Source organism: Phalacrocorax aristotelis, chromosome Z (genome assembly GCF_949628215.1).
Source record: "Phalacrocorax aristotelis chromosome Z, bGulAri2.1, whole genome shotgun sequence".
Lineage (NCBI taxonomy): Eukaryota > Metazoa > Chordata > Aves > Suliformes > Phalacrocoracidae > Phalacrocorax > Phalacrocorax aristotelis.
Window position 1 is genome coordinate 17,453,909 of NC_134311.1, and position 26,986 is coordinate 17,480,894.

At 36.0% G+C, this 26,986-nt stretch overlaps 1 protein-coding gene across 2 annotated transcripts in view; it reads left to right on the forward strand.

Moving 5' to 3' along the window:
• CSNK1G3 (casein kinase 1 gamma 3) overlaps positions 1–26,986 on the forward strand; it is a 77,053-nt gene that overhangs the window by 19,053 nt on the left and 31,014 nt on the right. For both annotated transcript variants that reach the window (XM_075078455.1, XM_075078454.1), the window contains exons 2-6: positions 441–787; positions 4,557–4,597; positions 11,338–11,407; positions 21,369–21,517; positions 22,759–22,993. In XM_075078455.1, the coding sequence (XP_074934556.1) occupies positions 613–787; positions 4,557–4,597; positions 11,338–11,407; positions 21,369–21,517; positions 22,759–22,993 (670 nt within the window). In that variant the 5' untranslated portion in view covers positions 441–612. The remainder of the gene's footprint in view (positions 1–440; positions 788–4,556; positions 4,598–11,337; positions 11,408–21,368; positions 21,518–22,758; positions 22,994–26,986) is intronic.

Genomic DNA, 26,986 nt, shown 5'->3' on the forward strand with positions numbered 1-26,986 from the left:
CCTTAGGTTAACAGATAACACTGAGGGGGGGGGAACCCAGAAATAAAATGCTTTCTTTTGCAGAGCTGGCATAAGATGTAACAAGTGTCTAAATGTCAACTTGAAGTGTGTCTATCTAGCCAGATAGTAATTTTACAGGGTTTTAGTTTTTTCTGAAAAGATCTGTTGCACTAAGCCTTGATTCATTTTTTTAGCTCGCTTCAGTCATGCCAATATCTCTTGCCATTATGCACTAGAATCAGAGGCTTTAATCTTACAGTAGTACTTTTCATAGAGGAAAGCAAATGTAATTAGTTATAGCCTAATTGTATGACTAGTTGAAGGGAGAAGTAGTTTTATACAGGAATCTTACTGTATTGATTAACTTTTTTCTTTAACAGAATTCCTGTAAATATTGCTGATATTGTGCCTTCTGCTGATTTTTTTGTTTTTCACTACAGATACTACCAAGGCTTTGAGCGGCATGAACTCGCTGCTGTTGACTGCTTACGGACAGTAACCAGCTGGAGACTTCCCCAGTGATGATTTTATTCTCACATTCTCCAGTTGGAATTTGCTTATATTGATTTTTAAGAAGAGGAAGAAATCAAGGTGGAACACTGTAAAATTGACATGGATAATAAAAAGAAAGACAAGGACAAGCCATATGAAAGAATGCCACGGCCTGGGAGGTCAGGCCATAATCCACGTGGAACTGGTTCTTCAAATTCTGGAGTGTTAATGGTTGGGCCTAACTTCAGAGTTGGCAAAAAAATTGGATGTGGTAATTTTGGAGAACTACGGTTAGGTAAGATTCTTGCTTCTTTGTTTCAGCTTACATTATTCACGGACATTGTATGTGGTCTAGGCATGAAAATGTCTACATAAATGCACCATACAGCTCTTCAAACTACTTTCAGACTTCAGATAGGTTAAATTTGCCTTACACATCTTTTGTGGCTTGACCCCAGCCAGTGTAACCTCTATCACGTATTAGGAATCTCTGTAGCAGGAGACTTTCTGGGACTAATAATGTTTCATAACTGTGCGCAGTGCTATTCTAAATTCCATTAGTAGTATCTTCCAAGATGCTGGAAATTACTTCATGGTTATTATGTTTCACTACCTTTCCAGGCTTCCTGAAGCAGTTTATTCAGATGGATTTGGTCCTAAGTGTACGTGAAACACATCCTCCTCCTGTAGGTCTAGTTTATAGTACTGTGGAGATCTTTTGGAGATGGCGTACCGGGCACTACAGTGTTTTCATCATCAGCAAACTCTTAGATTCCTTGGTTTCCTTTCCATTAGCAGCAGTGCAGTGAGGCTAAATAGTGAGCTGCTGTTTGACAGGGGCAGTGAGAATCCTGCTGTAGGGAGAATCTGGCAGATGGGTAATTCAGTCACTTAGTTCCCTGCTGAACAGATGGATGAAAATCAAACGGTGCAGAAGGAACAGATAAAGAAGGACCTGTGGAATTTTGAAGAGATTGGGCAGCCGAGGTGGAAACTTTACCATTTATTAAAATAGACACTGAATGATGTGCTTTTGGAAGAGTACGTATTTAGCTTTGGGCACTTAAATTTCCGTGATGACAGCATCATTAGCCAGGGTTTTCAAGATCCGGGAATTCTGTAAGTGTTAACAAATAAAACTTGACACTTAATGGAAAGAATTCACTCCAGTGTTCCTGGAAGGCTAGAGTTAATGTACTGCTTCGAGGTTTAAAGAGAGATGGGTTTGAAAGTAGGGTATTTAACAGTAGGGTGGGCTATGTAGGTGCTGCGTTCTTGTTGGTCTTCTGCCTCTAGTAGAACTACTACTCATTATCCTTCAGACAATGTTTTTGTATAGTGCTTGCATAAAAGATAACATGTTTATATATGTGTGTTAAAAACATGCATAAAATAGAACATGTTTTTAATATTGTGCTTTTGGGGGCCTTGTATCTAATTGGAATGTAAACAAGCTTTTAGCATGTTAATACTGCAGAGTGATGAAAGGCAACATTGCTGGAGCTCTGACTGAGGATACTGAATTTAACATAGTCTCAATAACAGGTACTTTTTAAATTCCTAATAGTAGTTAAATAAGTTTTATATAATTTAACAGTATTGGGAACTGCAGAGGCACACATATAAATCAAGCTGAAACTCTGGTTCAGTTTGTCCTAAAGTTTTCTGAACTGGCTTAGAATGATTGTTTTTCTTTTAAATGTCTCCATGAACTCAAGTGAAAACAGTATAATTAATGTCACGTGTACTATTGAAGGCAACTGTAAACTAATAAAGCTAAACTTTTTCTTGTCGTCTTGGAGTGGTCACAACAGAGAGTTGAATATCTATTTTGGATGAGTGTCAGATTAATGTATTTACTTGCGGCAAACACAGAGTGAAATAACCTATTTCATTCTAAATACAATATTGAAGTAGTTAAGACTTAAAGTCTGATAGCACTCAAATAAAATAGGACATACAAGTAAAATAGAAGGAAGTTAACAGTGTAGCATACTGTCCTGCAACAGCCACCAGGACAAGTACAGGCTTTCTTTTTTTAACATTTGCTTTTTCTGCATATGTAGAGGTATTTCAAATCCTATTTATTTATGGGGTAGGATGTTTTAAATATAAGTTACTGAAAGCAGGAGTTCAGTGTTACAGATTCTGATTTAAATTTGTTGGTTTTGATTTACACTACTACAGTAGCAAGTAATGTAAAGTGGACATCCCACCTATAAAGATGTACACTAGCACTTAATTTGTTTTGTGTGCTTAAGCAAACTGGAATATATTTTGAGCATTTGTTTTAGGGTTGTATCTTAAAAGACTTAAAGGAGGAATAAAGTTGTTAGAGTGGTGAAGTTATGGCTCAGGAGATAGAAATTCAGTTATGAATCAGTAGCCATTGTAGTTCTTCCACCTGAGAAGAAAGGAATGGCCAGACTTCTGTACTAGCTTGTGGATCAAATGGTAAATTGGCCATATGTAGCAAATGAGTGTCTGATAGCCAGCCATTAACTTGCAAAGGACTAAACTGTTAATCTTAAGGCTATTCTGAGTTACAGTTAAGACAAACTACTGGGGTAGTAAAACAAAGCTTGTTGCTGCTGCATGTGATGCACTACACAATACCTGTTCTGTGCTCACAGATAGATCAACAGTTGTGGCAAATCTGCTGTCTTCCATATTTGAAAGAGACTATTGTCCTGCATCACCACATGGAAGGTTACAATGTCCCTTCTGATGTTTCTTCAGAATAAGCCTGTCATTACTGCATTTGGCTACTGAAACCCAATATGCAGTACCTTAACTGTTACTGGATTTATTAGCTATTCCAGTAGCTGATTTATACATCTAATAGACTGAATGAGCAGGGCCACTGCAAGAGTTTCTTTTAATGTCTTTTGTGTTGTAGTAGCATGCAAACACAGAAGCAACTTCAAACTAAGTACATGTTTTATCAAGAACAACTCAAATGATCATAAGATAAGTAGTAACTGTTTAAGATGCCTGGATTTCCACTGTAGTCCTGGGATAGGTCTTGGAATTATCCGTTCTTTTGGTGGTCAGATTAGGGCAAGCTGCCCATGCTGATTCTGTGCTTATTATTGTATGACCTTCAAGTAACTTGATTTTTATAAAGCTGATCCCTTATAACAGATGTGATTTTTTAATATATCTTTTTTCAAGCTTTCCAGGAATACTCTATTTTTAAAAATAAGGATTACAGCTCAGGTTATAGTCTTTGACTATAAATGTAACTGTCTTCTCAGGGAGTCTTTTTGTCTTGATCCGTATCTTTTTCCTGTTTGATTTCTTTAGCAAAACTGAGCTAAATCTGGGAAATTCAGACCTGAGTAATACTACAGAGAAAAACTAGGATTGTCATTAAAAATAGACACTAAACTCATTTGAAGACTGTAAAGAAACAAAGTGTTGGAAGTGACAATTTTTTTACCTACTATTTTTTAATTTTACAGTTATAAGCTTGTTGAATATTTTAGTCATTGCATACAATTTGAAGTAATGCTTGTTGAAATATGCTTATTCAGTTACAGAATCACTTTTAAAGCAGCAGATAAATTTTCCAAATAGTGTAAGCATTTAATGTGTAATGCTCTTGCCCTGCTTGTCCTAAATTTAAGCTTACTAAATTACAGAAATGAGGAAGAAAAATAGTCCTAGTTAATTCTAACTTTATTTAGTGTCTGGTGTTTCAAAACCATATGATATTTCAAAAATAAGTTTTAAATAGTTTTCAGCAATAAACATGAAAATGTAGAATATCACATTCCACTTGTAGTAATTTACCAATTTTCAAGCTTTTCTACTCTATAAAAAATTTTGCAACCTTGGTGAAATAGCTGAAACTCTCTCTATAAAACTGACACTTCTTACACTATTCAAGAACAAAGTTAGTTGTCTTTATGGTACCAAACTAATAAAGCCATTTTTAAGTCACTACCAGAACACCTAGTACCTTAGATCAAAAATGTTTCAGAGACTTTATTGATGTGTAAATGGCATTTTACTTGAACAGGAAAGCCAATGTCTCACATTCTTTTTTTTCTTTTTTCCAGGAAAAAATTTATACACAAATGAATATATGGCAATTAAGCTGGTAAGTTAATTTTTTTTTTAAGGATTTGTGATGAGAAACTGATCAGAATTTTCCTTTCTTATATAATTGTTTGATTTCCTTAATTGAAATCTTTAATCATGTGTATTTCCAACTGACTAGTTTAAAGCAATTGGGGATAGATGTAATTGTATGCTTTGGCCATATTGAATAAAACCAGTGTTAATTCTTGTCACTGTTCTCAGGGCTAAATCTATGTTTGTAAAGTCGGTGATGATTGCTGCTTTTTTTTGTGCAACAAGTATAGGAACACCAGATTTAATGTGAATCTGATATTGGTGACTACAGAGAAGCTCCAGAAATTCTGCGGACTTGCTTGTACCTAACACCCTTATTCCTGCTCCAGACGGTTTTTCATTTGTAGTCATTGGTATTGGCACATCTGTTTTGGTATACACGTTTTACTTGCAATGCTGTGTAAAATGTTCCCTTCGCTTACAAACATGGCAAATGTAGATATTTTGTTAATATATCATTGTTCTGCTTTTTCTGAATATTTCATCAGACCTACTCAGTTTACTTCATGTTTTGCTTCTGGATACTTTTAACTTCTTGGTAAATGACTGTTATTGTAACCAAAGTATTTCAAGATGAAATTCAGTTTTTTACTTGTTGTCATTGAAGCAATTTTAGGACTCCTGTTAATTTCTTATTGCTGCAGTACGACAGAACATTTTTCATAGTGTATTATGGTGAATTTCTAGTTCCATGAAATGAAAGGTAAAATGCGGAAACAGAAATACATGTCTTTAGATGGGGAGTCTAAAGTATTACAAATGTATATAATAAACTGAAAAACAGTTGTACTGCAATTCTTACTTAGAAAAATATTTACTTCAGGAGTAGTTACAGATTTAAAAACATACAAGTTATGGTTTGAAAGAGCAACACTGAATGCAGTTTTGAGGGTTATCGTGTGTGTGTGTGTGTTATACCAGATTTGAAGTAATTTAGTTTTAACATCTTGGACTTATTCTCTGGTAAAACTTGAAAATGGACTGTGAGTTCCTTCTGTTAAAGGCTGTTTACTATAAAGCACATTCAGAAAAAAGTTGCAAGATAGCAATTTTTTTTAAGTTCCTATTACTTGATGTAGAGCCAGAGAACTTTTTAATCTGGTCAATGGGTTTTGGTAAAACAGTTTTAATTATATATGTAACTATTGATAAACTCAGCTACTGTTTCAACCCATTTTAACTCTCAAAGATACTGTTCAGTGGTAACTGTTACTTTGTTTGCAAATTACTCAATCTTCCAGCAGTTCATTTACAGCTTGTGCAGAACGCTTGAAGTATCATTACTGAATAACTTTGAACTACACTAAAGAATCAGTATAGTAAAGTATGTCTGTAATTTACTACTAGTGCTTGAAGAACTTTGAATAGGTAGTTAACTTTCAGTTGTCCTCTTATGTTGGTGATATCAAAAACTACAGCGTCTTTGCAATAAACGACAAATGGAAGGAATTACAGTGAAAATCACACTGGACCTTGCATAATCATTGTAAGGTAAAAATATGTCTATTAGGTAGAACTAGTGGGTTCTTTTAATATGATTCTCATTTTTTTAAAATATCTTTCAGCTCTTTTGAATATGTTTCCAAAGTGGATGGGATTTGGGTCACAAAGTTTAGTCTGTTAAAAGCACCTGCATCGAATTGTAGGATTTAGTTGAATTTTGCTTTTTTTGCTGTTTTTCTTCTCCTATTAGAGGCAGTGCTAGGACTTTATTCCAGCAGTTAGGTAAATGGTACTTGCTTGTACACCATCCTTTCCCTTTTAAAATGTAAGCCTAACAGTTTTTCCCTATCTCTGGTACTTATTCCTTTTGTATTTTGAGAGCAGTCATTGTGCGCATACTCAGCCTTTGGTTTATTATCCTAAATGAAGCACTCCTAATTTCCTCTGTGTTTTGCACATGTTGTAGTTCAAGTTCAGCCCTCCTGAATGAGATCACTTGAATTATGTATGTATTCTAGTTTGAGTAGTAACCCTTGGCAGGTACAGCTGTGGTAATCTCTCTCCTGCAGTATCCTAAAACTATATTTTATTCCTCATGGTAGCATTCAATTGCTGACATGCTGTTTTCTTGTGAGCAGCATGTGCCGGATAGTTTGCGTGTAAACAGTAACTGTATACTGTAGTGCAGGAGGATTGTATGGGTTTTTCTCAAGACCATGTGTTATAATGGCTGCATTTATACAGCAGCTTGCAGGAGTGCTTCTGATGTTAAAAGTAAATAGATTTTATAACCACTGTTTTGACTTAAACTCTTTATTATGTTGAATTAATATTTCCCTTATGGACAAAATTATACAAGTGTTTCTGTTGATGCTTATGGCAACTTTGGGATTTACTTATGTAAGGAAATAGTTAAACACAATTTTACTGTGAAGGGCCTGAGGGTCATACAGTGTATGAATTTTAATGTATAAATCTTGTATATGAATGCATATTTATTCTGGTAAAATGGCTACAGTTCCAGGATCTTACTCTTAATCTGGCCTCCTGCATTATGGCCTATTCTGGTTAGGCAGATACTCAGGTTTGAAAGGTGGAATGGACCTTTTTGAGAACTGGAATGAGACTTTTAAGCAGTGGGCTTTCAGTTGTGCACTAGGCAGTTGTGCACTGTGTTTTGCACATGTTGTAGTTCAAGTTCAGCCCTCCTGAATGAGATCACTAGGCAGTTGTGCACTGCCTAGTGGTGTGTTTGTATGTTTCTGCTGGTCTGTTAGTATACAAATTGGTATCCTGTGATCAGGTAGTTCTTCAGCAATAACCGTTTGGTATACATGAACTGTACCTTTCCTGCTTACCTCTTCATTTTTTTTTGTTAGATTTACTTCTTTTATTACATGACCCCCTATTTAACTTAAATCTTCTGTTCCCTATTCAGCTCTTCCCTCTCTTTCATTCTTCTTCCCTTTCCCTTTGACAAATTTCTTCATTGCACAAACTTATCTCCTCTGCAGGATGCTTAACCACTAACCAAATACCAACTAAAACAATTTCTGCTTGAGCTGCTTCTGGAAATAAGTCAATTTTTCTTTCTGTCTTTGTGTGAAGGATAGCAACTTATGAGGTAGTCACTGCTGCTTTTAATCTGTAATCTTTAATTCACTGATTCATTAATAATTCAACTGTTTAGATTTTAATCCTTAAAATTGTAAGTGGTGTGTGTGTGGAAAGAAGATTGCCATTGGTTCCAAGGCTGGAATGTCTTTTTTCCTGCTCTTTTGTTTTTAAAGAATTCCTGCAGTCTAGAATGATACCATTTCAGAACGTTTCTAGAAGGTTGTAGTAAATCCAAATCAAGTGCAACTCTGTTTAATAGACTGATCTTTTCCTGTAACAAGAGCCTTACCTATTAGAGAATTTTTTCTGAAAAGAGCTTTTATTTGCTCTTCCTTACGAAAATATGAAGCAGAGACAGAAGATATACTAAACAGGAGATCTCAGGGGATTAGTAAAACCATGAAAAGTAGGTAATAACTGAGTGTTTATATTGTGCTTTGGGTAAACATCAGAGTTCTTAAATTTTTCTCCTTATGCTTAGGGTAAGTAAAATGTTTTCTTAAAGCCCTTTAGAAGGGAAGTGGCATATCTTAAACTGTATAGTAGTTTACTCCATATATTTGGCACAAAAATAATTGGAAAAAACCCCATGTTATGAACTTGAAACGGATTTCACATTTCTGATCTCTTTATCCTTTTGTTTGAATTTATAAGCATCCCACCAAAGAAAAAAAGGAAGGAAAAAAACTTGGTTCAAAAGAACCTCTCTGAACTAAGGAGCTGTTATTTCTGCTGCTCAGGTAACTGGTACTTAGTAAGCTGCACATTAATTCTTTGGCATCAAGACCCCAGTCCCTCATTGAGAGAGAGAAAAGCTCTTCTGTAGGGGAAAGAAGCTGTCCATGTTTTGATATAGAAGCTTTGAAATAATTAGACTTGAATGTGAAAGTCATTTACAGATCACTGAAGAAATCCTGGAGCAGTTCTTTCAGGATGCTCTAGTGAATACCTGAGCTTTTTTTAAATAAACAAAGTAATCTTTTTTGTTAAGAGGAGAAGTTGGCTTCAAAGTTCTCTGGGATTAATATGATGATCGAGCAGTTGTGTTCCCAAGCTTATTCTTAAATGATGAAATGTACTGAAACATTTATGAAAATAAAGAACCCTGATTTCCATTTCTTTTTTATTCATTAATATGCTTTTTAGACTTATTCATGAAAGTAGTTACAATGGTGTATTTTTCACTTATGGTAGAAGATTACACTTACCATACCTTTTTCTTGATTTATCCACATCTATCTATCTATCTATCTATCTATCTATCTATCTATCTATTTTGAATTATTTACCAGCAGTTCACTGCACACTGCAAAGTAGGATGTGTAGGAAGAAAACAAATTTTATGTGAAGAGCTTATTGTGCTTGCCCTCTCACAAGTTCTGTTGAACAAAAGGTTGTATTTGCTTTGTATGCTTGGAGTTACTGAACAGTCAGGAAAGGTACCTAAGCCTCCTTACAAAAATAAGGCAATTACAGAAGATTCAGCCAATAAATGGACTACAACTACGTATTACTGCATCTTTTTCACCATTACTGGTGTCTCTCTGCTAGACAAGATTTAACTTAAGTCTTTGGCATGTGTGCAGTTGTTAGACTTGTATGAGAACATTTGTACTCTGGAGGTTTGTCAGAACCGTTGACTGATGATGACTAGAAAAAGCAGCATTCATTTGAAAAAGTGTAGATATGTATGCCAAAAATTGGAATTTGTTTCTTTTCCCCAAGATACTTTTTTCTGTTCATGTAAATTTAATACATACAAACTATTTTTTCATCCTTATTATGGGAGCATCTTATAACACCGGTGATCAAGTTGTTAATATACTATCAATTAAGGCAAAACTGCATAATTGAACAAAATGAAATTGTTAATAAGCCAGTGTCATTTCTTAGTATATTCCACATACGTGCACAGTTTTAAGGACTAAAATATTTCCTTCTTCGCAGGCACTATTATAAGCCTTAATTAGAGACTATGTGGAGGGTGGTATATTTTGTAACTGATAGACTTGTATAATGCTACTGCAGGCAAAGTAGTAGCTAAACCTGGGTGACTTTGTAAGAGGGTTAAAACATTTCAGTAGCATGCTTCATAGTGTATTTAGTTACACTAAACTGAAACTGAAAGCTGAGTACTAAAGGCTCATAGTTGCATTGATTTAGGCTCACGTTTACAGTAAAGTGTTCTGTTAAGGGATATCTGGGTTTAATACCTGACAATAAATTTTGTGTGTTCTCCTCATAAGATGTAATTAGGATCTTTTGCAGGCCCTGTTACTCTTGCTTGGTAATTAAGTCTGTGACGGATCAACACCCTTTTCATTTTAGAAAGTTCTTGCTCATTTCTATGCAAAGAATTCCAATGTTCAGCTACTATGAGTGCTCTGGAGCACACAAAAAGCATATATTAAATCCTACTTGGTTTTTGTAGAAACTGTTACATTGGCCCCTTTTTACTTTTGGTCCTCAGCCTTTGGCATTCTGGCAAGATCAAGTGCATAACTGTACCATGGCAAGGACTTTGGCTGTAGCAGTAGCAGGAATTTGGAGCATCTGAGTGTTGGAGGGAGATGGGTTGAAGAAAAGGACCAAATTTCTCATCACTACATGTTGGCTTATGTTTTCTATGGCTAGATGTGCCACTGAGAAACAACATGGGTTAATGAACCAGAAGCTAACAAGCTTCTGGAGAAGGCAGTCGTGAGGAAAGAGATGAACATCTTGCCCAAACTTCTTCTGAAAACTGACATCCAGCAGTATCGGTTATTGCCGATAAGTTTATTAATCTAATTATGTGCTGCAATTCTAGTAGTCTGTGTAGCAATAATGCACAATTAATGTCAAAATTATCACTGATATATTTGAAGATGTTTTGTATTGCAAGAAACTGGGCATATCTTCTAAAAGATGCTCTAGGAAAATACTATAAGAATCTTATGAAGTACCTTTACTTTGCAAAGGGACATACTCAACTTAGGGCTTTAATTTAGGCTGGTTGTGTGTTCCTATGCTTGATCTCATGTCACATTATTCTAATAGATCTTGCCAACATTAGTATGTAGACCACAGAACTAAGTTTTCATTAACTTATGTAAATGATGTTGGAAAAAAAGATTTCAAGTACAAACTTATTCTGGTGGTCTTTAATTTTAATTTATAGTTTAGAATGTTGCTACTTAGTTTCTGCTAAGCTGTTACTATTTGGTGGAAGTATTTGATATATTTTGTCAAGAACCTAGTATAAAATTCTTTTTAGTAAAGATACATCTATTATGTATAGCAGGTATGTGGACTGTATTTTCGATCTGCTAAGCTGCATATCAATGCCACCTTTTGAGAGCTGCAAGACATATCACCCCCATGCCTTGGAGAGACAAATGTTTTTAGCTATTCCGTTTTGGGTCTGTGATTGGGATTGCATAATATACCCCAGTCCCATGGAGCAATACAAGATGTAAATGTCCCTATATGCCCCAGTCTCACCTGACTAAGGTTTACAAATCTATTAATTTCTTAATTATCAGTCAGAAGAAACATTCAAACTTTCCATGTGGCTTGGAAGCAGTAGGATTAGTTTGGCTGGTAGTAGGTTAGTGTATTAGTTTTTAGGCTTTGTTTTAAATGTTGTTTTTGTTTTTAAATCAGGAGTCAATGAAGGCAAGAGCACCACAGCTACATTTGGAATACAGATTCTACAAGCAGCTAGGATCTGGAGGTAAAAAGCAGTGTCATGCATTTTACTGTCATGTAATCCAGGATAAATTTTTCACAGAAGTTTTTTGAGGGGTATAAATCTATTTATTAAATTGTCCCTAGTTGAAGCAGAAAAAAAGCTCCATGAGTCAGTGGACTAATGTATAAATTTTTCTAATATTGTAAGACTTTCTTGTTCTACTCTTTAAAGTGTGTCTATGAAATTCTAAGACTATTAAATAAGTCTTAAATATCGCAGAATTTGTGTGCATATAGGTATACCTTAAACTAAGCAGTCTTAGAGTATTCCCAGTGCGTTCTCTTTGAATAAACATTATAAATTACCAAACTGCTAATCTTATTAGTCACATATTTTTATTTATAGTTGCTATAACAGTTAAATACTTTCGGTCTCAGTTTTATTTTACTTCCATTGTTACATAATATATTGCAGCTCACTAGTTTTAAGCTTCTTAAATGAAACTTTTTGAACAGTCTTTGCAACCAACAGAAAGGGTTACAACAACTTTATTGCTTTCCCTGTTGCCTTATTGAAGTACTTTAAGGGAGAGTCTCTGATTCCTTGCATGAAGATGAGGAGACCTTTGGGATTAAAACAAGATGATAAAGCTGATCAGTTACTAGCCATCTTCAATATTTACGAAGAACCTTGTTATAGACCTCATCTGTGTTTGAAGTTACCTACTTTTATTCCAAAGTGAAAGCTTCACCCCAGCAGGCGTAGAACCCTGAAGCTCCTTTTTGAGTCTTGTCTGACTTTTCAGGCACCCTACTTGAGACTCATTCTGATGGGTTTTGTGGGAATGACTTGTCATGAAAAAGTAATATTCATGCTCCTGTCTTTTTAGAGAGAAATTAAAATTGCTGATTCCTTGTTTTTCTGCAGTAGTCTCCCTTTTTTCCATCTTTGCAGGAGTTGTGCCTTCAAGCCCAGGAAGTTACCCAGCCTAAGATTCATTTAGAAAAAAAGTTGTGGAATTATATAATTTCTGTTCTCACGTAATCTGAGGCAATTGGTTTTACTTCACTCCTTTTTTTTTTTTTTGTGACATGTGTTTACTGTCAAGTGTATGTTTAAGAAATTTTATCACATAAACAGTTGGAAAACAGTGGTGGAAAGTTGATGGACCAAGCGATTAATTCAGGAAGCAGCTAATCCTTCCCACACAGAACAGGAGACAGTAAAAATGTTATGCCAGGTTTATCCATAGAGATAGAGTTGCTTTATGGGCAGTGGTTGGACTTTTGTCAGAGAGTAAGTTGAAGGAGGCGTATCTTCATTGTGCAAGTGGCAGAAGAGTCCATCAGAGGAGATAGAAAAATAGCTGTTATTGCTGGAAGAAATTGGAAGTATAGGCATTGTGAGCAGATAAGAGGTTTCTCTGGTAAGTACTCACTGTACTAGCAGTTCCAGTTGTCTGGAGATTTCTGGCTTCTAAGCTTCTAAAAATCCAAGTTTGCAGGGTTCCTTAATTATGGTGAAGTAGTCTTTTCCTTAGCTGTTTTTGTTTGTTTACATAAAACTTCTTGCAATTTGGCTGACAGCTTTATACCTGAGTATATGGAGTATACTTCATTATATGGAGTATATGGAGGCCTGTCACTAGTGGTGTTCCCCAGGGGTCTGTGCTGGGTCCAGTCCTGTTCAACATATTCATCAATGACCTGGATGATGGGGTAGAGTACAACCTCAGCAAGTTCACTGATGACTCCAAGCTGGGAGGAGGGGCTGATACACCAGAAGGCTGTGCTGCCATCCAACGAGACCTGGACAGGCTGGAGAGCTGGGCCCAGGGGAACCTCATGAAATTCAACAAGAGCAAGTGCAAGGTCCTGCACCTGGGGAGGAACAAGCCCATGCACCAGTACAGGCTGGGGGCTGAACTACTGGAAAGAGGCTCTGCTGAGAAGAACCTGGGAGTGCTGGTGGGCAACAATCTGACCATGAACCAGCAGTGTGCCCTTGTGGCAAAGAAGACCAACAATATTCTGGGCTGCATTAAAAGGAGTGTGGCGAGCAGGTCAAGAGAGGTCATCCTCCCCGTCTACTCTGCCCTAGTGAGACCACATTTGGAGTACTGTGTCCAGTTTTGGGCCCCTCAGCTTAAGAAGGATGTGGAACTGCTTGAACAAGTCCAGCAGAGAGCTACCAAGATGATCAGGGGGCTGGAGCATCTCCCATATGAGAAAAGGCTGAGACCTGGGTTTTTTCAGCCTGGAGAAGACTGAGGGGGGATTTCATAAATACCCATAAATACCTAAAGGGTGGGTGTCAGGATGATGGGACTAGGCTCTTTTCAACAGTGCCCAATGACAGGGCAAGAGGCAATGGGCATAAACTGGAACACAGGAATTTCTATCTGAATATAAGAAAAAACTTCTTTCCTGTGGGGGTGGCACAGGCTGCCCAGGGAGGGTGTGGAGTCTCCTTCCCTGGAGACATTCGAAACCCACCTGGACGCATTCCTGTGCCCCCTGCTCTGGGTGTGCCTGCTCAAGCAGGGGGGTTGGACAGGATGATCTCCAGAGGTCCCTTCCAACCCCTGCCATCCTGTGATTCTGTGATATCCTGAGGAAGTATCTCAACAAGTCTGATAGTAGTGGTTAGATTAATGTGACAAGTGATCATTTTTGTTCATGGATCTTATAGAAACAATCTAAAATAACTTATTCCATTCTATATTATTAAAAATATTTTGGGACTGGCATTCTGCACTTGCTCTTATAGGATAAAAATTATGGAAGATACCAGGGTTTGAAGTGAGTTTGAAAAGACAACTTTCACAAGAAGACTCTAATGTGATATATATGCAAACATATTTATTAATTGAATGTTCCCAGTAGTTAATTACAGCAGTAATAATTTTTTTGAGGCTTTAAATTTTAGAATATAATTTCACTTCTAAAACAAGCGCATTATGTTTCTAAGAGTCAGTAACAATGAAAGTTGAAGACAAATACCTAGCTGTCGACTACAGAGTTAACAAGTTACTTAGTTCAGGGTAGACTTAGCTTTACATATGTAAATGTTTCAGAAGTTCTTATGATTGTGTCTCTTAGTTGTCTCACTTCATAACCTGTCCATATATCTTGCTAACAGTCATTCAGTATAAACGCAAACATTGCTTTGAGCTGTTCTCTTACGTAGGGAGCTGAGAATTTGCTATTAAACTGAAAACTGTTTTTATTTTTTAATAATGCTGTCCTGCTTTATTACTTGTGTTCTACTCTGGGTTTATTAAGTAGGAGGATAAACAATAAGTTGAAGTATTTTTTAACATCTATTAAATAATAAATATACAGGGCAGGTGAACTTAGAAAACCACGCTCTATACTCTAATTTAAAAATTACTGTAAAAAGCATTTAAACTGAATCAAATAACTCAAGTGAAGACATGTATACAATAAACTGTTAATCTGCAATGATGACAGCTATGGTTTTGTGAGTTGTATGGGGGGAAAGCTGACTCAGTTTTGAGTTATGTTGCTGCTGATTACAGTTTAACAGGAAGGTTGAGCTGCTCAACTGTTAACGTGAATATACTATAAACTTATGTTTAAATGAATGGAGGATGGTGATAATTACAAACTAATTAAGTATAGTCCGACAAAAGCTTTAAGAAAAACTATCAGCAACATTCCTTGTTTTATGCCAGTCCTTTCTAGCCTGTGGCTTAATGAAATGTACAGAATTTTCTCAATTTATATTTGAAGTATTTTTTCCCTAGAATAAGTGCAAGAAATCTGGTAAGAACGGCAGCTACATAAACTTAAATGTAAATTGTAGGTGTTTCTGAGAAGCAATAATTACTGACCATAAGAAGCCTGGCTGTATATAAAAATTTATATTAATCTTGGAATATGATATCTCACACAGATTTTTGAGATTAAGCAGTGTTTTTGTGTAAAACATGATAGCTGTAAATGTGATGGAGGCTTCATGGTACAGTTCATAGAACATTGAATGTTAGATAAATGGATTTTTGATTTCATAAGGCTCATGATAAAAATGCATGACAAATTCTCTTTTAGTAATGTAAATAACTAGTTACATTAGATCTATTTTAATGGAAAAAATTGTTACATTAGTATTTCTTATATTTGCAAACATATTCTTATATTTGTAAATAAGAAATGTAGTCCAGGTGTTGTGGTGTGGGCCTCCAGCATGGCATTTTAGCAGTGCTGAAGGCTTGTTCCATGTTTAGAGTTATACAGTGCAGGTTCATAGTTTCAGTAGTAATAAAGCGCTACATTTCCTGAGATTGTATGGCCTTCGGTATATGCTGCTTTGATTCAAGTCACATTTGTCACTATCCTGGATTTTGTAATTGTTTACTTTCAGAGTATAAAGGCCAGATTCTGTAGACTTAGTAGGGAATATTTGTGTTTGTGGCAGGTCGTTGAACTACAGCCTTGACAGAGTAACAATATGAATGTGCCATGGAATATGGCTGTAACTGCAAATGTTTGATCTACTCAGGGTATTTCACCTGTGTTCAGTGAATTGCCACATATATGAAAATTAAAACTACAAATAAAAGGCAATGGGGTATGGGAAGCTGAATACAGAACAGCTTGTTCTGCAAGCGCAATCTTTTGTATTTTACTGGCATTTAAGGATCTGATTTAACAATCTAAGCAATAACGCAGATTGTATCAGGTGTGTTTCTTGAGTGGCTTAGAGGAAGCTCTAAAAGGAAGCTAATATTACAAGAAACTGAACAGCACCGAAAAGCTGCCACCTTGCTTAAAAGCTTTACAAATTTAGGCTGTATTTATAGAGATGTTTTGCCAAGATATGGCACAAAATTAAGTCAGTGGTAGACTGGGAACACAAGGATAAGTACAAGTGGGATTGCCGTTGATGTACATGTTACATATTTCTTTGACAGTCAGTCTCTGCTGCTTGTTTATCAAGTTAATTTTTCCTGAATGAGGGTGCACCTATGCAATAATTGAGGCCACTATGTAGTATCTGTGTTAAAGCAAGTAGCTGGAATTTTTGCTTTAAGATATGGATCAGTGTTCATGGTGGACCTTATGTGTATTGCATTAGATAATTGCAGTGAACAGTGTGTAGCCTCAGGCTTAAATCAGGTTTGATGCTGAAGCTCTTGAAAGAAGAGGGCAGCCAGTGTGGGTAATGGTCATGACCTAGTGTGGTGGGTTGACCTGGCTGGATGCCAGGTGCCCACCAAAGCTGGTCTATCACTCCCCTTCCTCAGCTGGACAGAGGAAAGAAAATATAACAAAAGGTTTATGGGTCAAGATAAGGACAGGGAGAGGTCACTCACCAATTACTGTTATGGGCAAAACAGATGAGACTTGGGGAAATGAATTTAATTTATTACCAATCAAATCAGAGCAGGGTAGCGAGATGTAAAACCAAATCTTAAAACACCTTCCCCCCACCCCTCCCTTCTTCCCAGGCTTAACTTTAGTCCTGATTTTCTCTATCTCCTCCCCCACAGCGGTGCAGCAGGACAGGGAATGGGGGTTGTGGTCAGTTCATCACACATTGTTTCTGCTGCCCCTTCCTCCTCAGGGGCAGGACTCCCCACACTCTTCCCTTGCTCCAGCGTGGGGTGCCTCCCGCAGGAGACAGTCCTCCATGAACTTTTCCAAAGTGAGCCCTTCCCATGGGCTGCAGTTCTTCATGAACTGCTCCAGCGTGGGTCCCTCCCAGGGGGTGCAGCCCTTCAGGAACAGACTGCTCCAGCGTGGGTCCCCTGCGAGGTCACAGGTCCTGCCAGCAACCCTGCTCCAGCGTGGGCTCCTCTCTCCATGGGGCCACAGGGCCTGCCAGGAGACTGTTCCAGCGCAGGCTTCCCATGGGATCACAGCCTGCCTTGGGCATCCACCTGCTCTGGTGTGGTGCCCTCCCCGGGCTGCAGGTGGATATCTGCTCCACCATTATCCTCCATGGGCTGCAGGGGCACAGCCTGACTCACCATGGTCTGCACCACAGACTGCAGAGGAATCTCTGCTCCAGTGCCTGGAGCACCTCCTCCCCCTCTTTATTCACTGACCTTGGTGTTTGCAGAGTTGTTCCTTTCATATATTCTCACTACTGTCTCCAGCTGCTATTGTACAGAGTGGTGGGGCTTTTTTTGTTCCCCCTTCTTAAATATCTTATCACAGAATTACTCCCACCATTGCTGATGGGCTTAGTCATGGCCAGCAGCGGGTTTGTCTTGGAGCCAGCTGGCACTGGTTCTATCAGGCATGGGGGGGACCTCTGACAGCTTCTCACAGAAGCCACCCCTGTAGCTACCAAAACCTGGCCACACAAACCCAATACAAGTAGAAATAACTTCCACTTCATTTTCTGTATTTTAAAGATGTTTGACAGGTACAGTTGTAATCTACCAATATTTTCTTTATTTAATGTTTTATCCTGTCATTGTTATAGAGGAAGTCAGACCTGTCATCTTTAAAAACTTTCTGGACAACATGTGCCTCAACATGGTGGACTCAAGCATTTGAGTGATAAACCAGTCTTGACAGATGACAGATGTGGCTCTATTAAGTAACTCATTACTCAGTGCTAAGAAACTGGGAACAGCAGGAAAGAAAACCACACTTTTTTTCCTTTTCTAATCTCCGAGTATAAAACAAAGTATAAGTCTGACTTAGTAAAATACTGGAGGGATTGCAATACAGTTATGGAAAAAAATACTAACTGGAGGGTATGTGTCCCTTACTTGATATTTTGATAGTATTTTTTATTTCAATATTTTGATGCCTAATTTTTATCACAGATGACAATTTCTATGGAATAACTAATGTAGCTTTCTTGATCTGATAAACACAAGGTGGTACTCTTCTGTAGCTGGCTTTCCAAGACGTTCTTGAAAATAAGCTTGTACAAGGAGTAGAAGTGTCAGCTCTGCTGTTTTCCTGTTTGCTTATGCTGGCATTAGTAACACTATCTTTAGTGTGTGCTTTCCATGTAGGAATCGTTTTAAGACATTTGTCCATTTTGTGAGAGGTAGTTTAGTGAAAACTAGACAATGTAATCCATAAATCCATTTAGCTGGGCACATGTAAACTGGAATAAGCCAAAAGTGAGCAAACAAACAAGTACACTGTCATCTGCGCATTCCCATTCTTCTGCCAGGATCTCTCCTGTGTGTACTGTATGTGATACAGCCATCTGACTGAGTGAAGGGTCCAGTGTCAAGCCATACCTATAATGTTACTAAAGCGAATATACAAACAGAGATTCTCAGAATATGTCTCAGGCCTTTACAAGTGGTGTTCTTTCTTCCAAATTTCCAGTGCTTTTCTTTCTCTTTATATGCTCAGGTGTTTTGTGTGGTTTGTTTTTTTTTTTAGGACTTATGTTTCTGTACATCTGTTGAATTACCTAATTTGCTGCAGCAATACATCCACATTTCCATGTGTAATTCCACCATACCAGAAAGTGGAGGCAGAAAGCTTAAAATTCTAGAGTTATGATATCCCCTTAGTGTACCAATAACTTTCCTGATCCATTATTTGATAAACAAGGATGATATTTAAAAGAAACAAAATGCTGTCTTGTACTGTGTTCTGATGTAGTCTGCAATGTGGTCTATGCTGCTTCATTAGTAGCAATAAGCGACTCTTCTGAAGCCTTTCTGAAATTCATGTGATTATGCATGTTAAGTATATTAGTAGAGATATGGGTATGATTATAGATATTTAAAAAAGAAATGGAAGCTCTAGTTTTCAGAAAATTGAACAGTTAAAGTGGATTTTTAGAGGTTATGTTTTCATTCTCACTTAGACTTGTAGGTAAAGAGATTAGTGAAAATGCTCTTAAATGCTGTATTCATTTGTTTTTAGTTTTGTTAAAACAGTAATGATGTTTGTTTTTTGTTTTGTTTTGTTTTTTTACTGAAAACTGTAGCAGACACAATTACAAATCTGTGACCTGAGTGTAAGTAGCACTGTAGTAAGGTATGGAAAACTTGAGGCTTGATGTACCTCAAAAAAACCCACCTGGAGCTAGGGATGTTTTCATTTTTAAACTTATCATTTGATCTACCAAGAAGGAAGGTGAAATCCAGTATTTCGTTAGGATATTCTGGAAATAGATTTTGTAGTTCTGGTATAGTACAATACTGTAACAATAAATACCATAGAAAAAGCTCACATGAAAAGGAAAAATAAGTTTTCAGAGTATTGAATATTTAGAGTAACACACAGAGGGTATATACTGAAGAGCAAAAAAAATCTGGAGTAACTATCTTAAGTGAACAAAATTTATTCTGCTGAATGAGGAAGAGGTCCTGCGCATATGAGGAAGTACAAGATAAATTAAGGCAATGATATCGAGTTATTTTTAATTATGTAGTCAACCAGCGGATATGTACAAAAAGGAGAAAGTAAAATTTGATAATAAGGCTTTAAGTATTTTATATTTTTCAAATTTCTTGATTTCCTGGCTTCTTAAGGGAGGTGTTTATATAAAGCTATAAAGTCCAGAAGTACAGAATACTTTTGTATTATTTTTTTAATTTGTGCTGTTCATAATGTTGATAAAGTATATGTGTTTATATGAACACGAAGATAGAATGTGGCATTGTTGCTATTGTAATTGTAAATGTAGTGCTTGAGAATATTAAAGAACATATCCACTTCACATGACAGTTCACATTTTAGGCTATTCATGATTTGAAAACAAATGTAGCTTTAACGCTAAATTTGCTGTTTGCCCTCCTAAGTAGATGTATTTTATACTAGTTTACAGAGGATTTAATCAATTCTTACCTGAACATACAGTGAGATGGTTTTTGGCTGCTTTTATTCCCATATATTGTGTTGGGAAATGATATGTTTTGTTCTGAACTTAATTTTTACTTTAATTTTCTAAGTAAAAAAAAAAACCTGACAACTAAAACTTATAAATTTGTGTTTGTTAGTATAAAATTTCAAATGTGAAATTATATTTTATTCAAATATCTGTTTCTTCTTCTAAATCACTTTAATGATTTGACAGTAATAATATAACTTAACGGATTCTTTCTGCATCAATTTTTGAAAGAATTTAGGAAGTTAAGAGTAGTGTCTGGTGTGGTACTTCAGAGACTTCTAAAAATTCCCTTTGTTATCTGTTCTTATGATTGCATTAAACCAAATCCCTCTTCTTCATGTGGTTCGAATTAATAAATCTAATCTACCATGCGTTTTACTAGAACTCTGGATTAACACACCCCACCCCGCCCCCCAAATTCCAATCTGTGGTGCTTACATTTTTAATGGACTAACTCTATTTAAGAAAAATGTTTTCTTTTATATGCTATCTAAACAGAAACCAAAAATAATGGAGGAAGAGAAGACAAGAGAAGCCTTCCAGTGCAAATTTAAGTAGAAAATGCTTGTATTTGGAAAAAAAACCAACCCAGTACTAACAAGTGATTGCTGTAACAATATTTCATGTATGGTATTTTCGTTTTGGTGATGCATCTAAAACTTGACTTAATATCTCATTAAACTTGAGGGTTCATTAATCTCTTCTGGATTTTTAAATGATTTCTATAGATAATAAGGTGTTATTATTCCTGAATGTATGTTTGTCATAGCCTTAAGTTAAAAACTTTAATTTAAATGCCTATTTTAAAAAAAAAAAAGAAGCTTATTTAAAGCTCTCTTCGTACGTTTTTAAAATCCTGTTTCAATTTACTGGTACAAAACCTAACAGATAGGTTCTGTTTTTTATTTTTTCACAAAAAGCTTTAAATCTTTCACAAGTCAAACACATAATATTCATAAAATATTTAATGAAACTGATGCTACATTCATTACTTCTGTTGTATTTTTCTACCTGTAGTTTTTACAAGGTTTTATTGTTGCTTTTATGTGAAAAATGGATTTTTAACTTCAGATCAACTTGAATTTGGGTAGGAATTTTATTGGTGTGTTCATTAATCTTGTTTAACCTCTTATAATTTCTTTGTATCTTCATTTTACAGATGGAATACCTCAGGTTTACTATTTTGGCCCATGTGGCAAATATAATGCTATGGTGCTAGAACTGCTTGGACCTAGTCTGGAAGATTTATTTGACTTGTGTGGTAGGACATTTTCTCTTAAAACCGTTCTTATGATAGCCATACAGTTGGTAAGTAGAATTAGATGTTAATTTGAGTTTTCATTGGAATAACTGAGTCGGTTCAATGGATTAAACGCTTATGTCACTTAGGAGATTTGCACTTCTAGTGTTTAAACAAGTGTTGGTGGCTTCTAAAGAGCCTGTGATACAGTTTTATCAGGAAGACTGTGTTATGTCACTTCCATTTACTTTGTTCTAGTTTTTCAAGAATCATTGCATTAATGTAGTTTCATTGTGTCTTCTGAGTTCTCATAATCACAACCTGATAGGAATTTTTAGTTTGATGTACTCTTAAGAGAAAACCTTCATGAAATAAAAATGAATAGCATAAAACTTTTCCTGGATATTATCAGAAAGCAAGCAAGCAAACAAATCCTCAAACTCTTCTAGAAATACTAAAATAGTACAAAATTGTTAGATGAAGGATTTCTGCTGAAGACTTCCTGATTTGATTCCTACCTGAGGATAGGTGAAAGCAGAGAGAAAGAGAAATAAAGCTTTGCATGTTTACCTTGATTCAATGTGTTTTTAATAAGTCCTTATGAAATATTAATGATACTGAACCTCCACTTCCCTAAATAGCTAGTGATATTTTTACCCACGAAGGGTAAAAATAGCTGTTTAAAACACAACTGTAATTGGATAACAGGCCTACAACTATAGACGTATAGACATATTCAGCTTGCTTATAGTCAAAATGACAAAGTTAATTTTTTAAAATGCTCAAATTATCAGATCAGAGATTATCTTTATTTAATACTTGCTGTCCCTTTCTGAATATATAATTTTTGATAGAAATATCCAGCTAGAGTGGAGGTTATATGTGTATTGGTCAACTTCCAGTGCTTTTCTCATTTTTACTTTTAATATGTAATAGATTGACATTGAACATCAGTGCTCACTGCTTGATGATGTAATTTCTGGTTATAATATTAACATGCACAAAACATACTTGGTGCCAGCTGTTCTTAAAAAGATAACTTCTGTTATATACTAATTCATGTCTAATGTCCGTGTATAAGTTTCCAACACGCTATGTGGTGTATCTGCTTAGGGGATGTGTACAATTTTAATTGATTGTAACTGGGAGATACCTTGTTAAGAGCAATAGCCCTTTGCTTTTAAGGTGATATACGGGGTGATTTTCTCTAAATATAAACTCAATGTAAGATATTTAGCTTCTGCCACAATTTAATATGGCAACCTGAAGCTTCAACTAAACTTTCTGTTGTTTTTTCCTTTTATTAAAGATTTCTCGTATGGAATATGTCCATTCAAAGAACTTGATATACAGAGATGTAAAACCTGAGAACTTCTTAATAGGACGACCTGGAAACAAAACCCAGAAAATTATTCATATTATAGATTTTGGTTTGGCAAAGGAGTATATAGATCCAGAAACAGAGCAGCACATACCGTATCGAGAACACAAGAGCCTTACAGGAACAGCTAGATACATGAGTATAAATACACATTTAGGAAGAGGTACGTGTGCTTTTTAAGTGCAGGAACAAGAATTCAACAGCTGTCATTTGTCTGAAATCACCTTGTTTTCAAGTGATAATTTTTCTGTCTGTAGTCATTAAGAGCTGCAAGTCTTTTGTACTGTTCAAAATCATAGTTTGTCCTTATGTAAATACTGTTTATGGGAAAATGGTTCGCTGGTTCTCTAATCATTGTGGTCATGTCTCAGCAAACAATTATTTTTTGTTAGATATTCATAAAAGAAAGATGAGGTGCATCTTTTTGTATCATCACATCTTCATGTTAGAAGTATGCCGTGGTGGGGTGGGATGGGTGGAAAGTAGATATGTTTTATTAAAGATATAAAAGTGAATAGATTGTAACAGCATAGACTTTCAATACTACCTTGACAGTTTTTGATCCTTTTGAAATGCACCATTTAGTGGAATAATAGTAGTTTATATTTGATGCCGATTTATTTTTTTTTATGCTTATACTATTAAGGTAAAAGTTTATATTGAGGCTTTGTCAGAATAGTTAAAGATTATGATCCTGTTGTGAATATGATGAGCTAAAGAAATGACAGGATATATTGAGAGGTAAGTTGTTATTATTGAATGAATAAATTCAGCTGGGAAAAGGTGTGTGAGCACTCAAAGTAGCTTATATTTATTCCAATTATTATAGACGTTTTCTATTGAAAACAGGTTTGACACCTTTGGTTTTGTGTAAACCAGTTGCATGTCATTGCATGGTAATTGGTAATTAGGTTCTCTTTGAATTGGTCATTAAAAATGTTGCACAATACTTAAAGTTCAAAGGTACTTCATGTTAATACGGCAAATGAGGAACCATTCACGTTTTCCAGATAGTAGTAAGGTGTTTTATCAATAAAATCAGACCATAGTGGCTTGTGATTAGTAGCTGTAGCTGATGAAATTATGTTAACGTGTAGAATCATAGAAACGTTTATGTTAGCAAAGATCCTTTTAGGATCATAAAGAGGCTGTTTCCTGTTGTCCAGTTGCTTGGTGCTTGGGAGTGACGCCCACCTCGCTGCAACCTTCTTTCATGTACTTGTAGAGAGTCATAAGGTCTCCCCTCAGCCTCCTCTTCTCCAGGCTAAACAATTCCAGCTTCATTGCTCTTTGGACATGCATCAGCACTTCAAAAGTAATTAAATTTAATATATTTTTAAAAAATAAAATCATAATAGATTTCCTGTAAAGGATAATAATTAGGCATGTGTGTTCAGCTGTTAACGTCGTCTATAGGCAAATTTTTTTTTTACTTAGTCAGTATGAGGGGGGTCTTCCTATTTCTGCTTTTCTCTTGGTGCCTTAGTCTCGAAATAAGTCGGGATGAAGGATCTGTCTAACTTTCTTCAGGACTAACTAACTTCAGGACAGCAGACTTGGGAAATTTGCAGCATCTCCAGGCAAGGTAAAGAATGTGGAGCTTTTTCAAATTAAACAAAACCTGTAAATCTTAAACAGAAAGGAGGCAGACTTAAGCAGGTGCATTTAACTGATGATGAAACCAGATGTTTTTCTATGTTGACATTTCAGAAGGGTATTGATTTCACATGGCCAAACATTACTTGATAAGTTAAAATTCATTTGGAATTGTATTTCACCTGACTTGCATCTCTGCATTTTCTGGCTTCTTTGTTTCTTCACAAGCAAAGCTAAAGGATTTAATTTCATGCTGTGCAAACCAATTCTACCATTTGTTTCAGATTTTGCATGAGTTGATCGTGCTTTTTCCATGCAGGTTCCTAAAACTACCTCTGATCTCTCCATTAAGTAGGGAGAAAAAAGCAGGTGTAACTATAGCTATGTTATGTATCCGTATGTAAGATTATCAGTGCATATTAAGGTCCTCAGATTATTAGAAGTTTATGGTCAGAAAGGACTAAATCGGGTAACTGCTGAAAGGTGATCCCAGTCACTTGATAAGATTTATATTTAGGTACAGTACACATACATTTTAATAACTTCTTACATATTTACACACTGCATATTTTCTTAGGGAGATGGAAAAAGTGCTGTTTAACATGTAACTGTCTTGCCTTTGTATCTGATGCCTGATTTTGGAGGCACCCTTTTGAGTTGCTTTTAAAATGTCATTGGCAGTCTCACATCTTGGAAACGTTCACAGGGTGGCTACCTTCTATATGTGCATGCTTTTAGGGGGAAGTTCTGAAAATAAGACAAAATAATAGTTGCTTCCCTCTTTAAAGGTGGGAGATTGGCCTCTTGTGCCTGTCTTTTCAGTTTTTTGGAATTGCTTCTGTAGAAAGTATGGAATTAAGGTAAGTAAAAGATACTTGAGATAAGTTTCTGCTAAGTATATGAAGCACCAGTGTAATTCTTTGTAGCTATGCATCAGGAATGCACAATTCCCAACAATATTAAGTCACACTTAATACCTAGATATAACCAAATCATGTGAACAGCAATTGAGACTCTTGGCTCTGTGAGCATCCTAGAATACTGCTTGCTTGGCTAAGCTTAGTAAGTGGGTTTATATGTAACAGAGCAGCTGTGAAAGAGCTCATTCTGTTCTGTACATCTTCAACTGCTGGCTTTAGTCTCGGGAAATGTCTTAGAATTAGAAGGTACCAGTTACGTGTTTCAGTAGTGGACAGGTTAAGTATTAGCATTCATATTTGCCATAGCAAAGTGGCCACTGTGGTTCCTTTCCTTATTACAGAAGTGTCTGGTGACCCTTGACAAGTAAAGAAATATTCCAGTAGTGGACTAATCACAGAATGATTGAGTTTGGTAGGGACCTGTGGCGGTCACCTTGTTCAACCTTCCTGATCAAGCAGGCCACCTAGAAATGGTTGCCCAGGACCATGTCCAGATGGCTTTTGAATACCTCAAAGGAGGGTGACTCCACCACCTCTTTGTGCCAGTAATATCTGTTCCTGTAATGCATACAGAGCAGAAAAAGTTCCCTACTTTCTCACTACGTTGTTACTGTTTTAGTACATTTTGGCCTTTCCCCTGTGTTAGAAATGAAATATACCAGCTTTCTTTTAACAGTTCTTTAGTGTTTGAAAATGGAAGAAGAATCTTATCTTTATAGCAACACTTACTAGAGTGCTACAATATTTTCTAGTTATGACCACACTGACAAATTTGTCATGACTCTAAGCTTTGTCATTGTTGATGTCAGTGGGTTTTGAAATTCTTGATAAGAAGCAGGCTGTAATAGCATATTAAATATATGCTATTATTAACTTTATATTTAAGTTATTATTATATTATGAAAGCCTCCCCATACCACTTAACTATCCAAAAATGCATTGTATATGAAGCTGACCATAATTCTGTATTCATTCACATAGTAAAAGGATGTGTAAAAAGTAACCAAATTATTGTAAGTATGTCATGTTTGCTGGATTTATTATTCTTCACCAAGTAAAGGCTGAAACTGCATTTTTAAGGCATATTAGGGCCAAAGAGCTGTAAGGTTAGATTAAATTATTTTTTTTTATTTAAAGAACAATAGTAGAAATACTAGTATTTTCTAATCGTATCATGAATATTTAACACTGGGAACATTTTTAAAGACCAGATAGCAGGGTTGGAGCTTCCTAAACATAATTCTTAGAATGCAAGTTCCTCAAGTAAAGGAATGATTCTCTTTATTTTTCAGGCATGGTATATCAAGCTGGTGTTAGCTTAAAGTGATACAACCAAATAAGCTCTTTCAGTCATTCTTAAATGAGACACACACCACCAATAAAACTTAAGAAGATAAAAGAAAATGTAGAACTGGTAGTTACTTGAAGAACGTAACTGGATTTTGAGGGGATTACATGTCCAATATTAACACAAGAATGACACTTCCGCTTCAAGGGAGACTTTTCCAGTCCTTAAGTAGAACCTTGATCTCTGGTTGGACAGGTTTATTTTTGTGTAATGGTAACTTGTTTAATACATGTGAAAGTTCTGCCAAATTTAAATTGTGTATTCTATAGTTCTGTAGCCTTCAGCATGATGC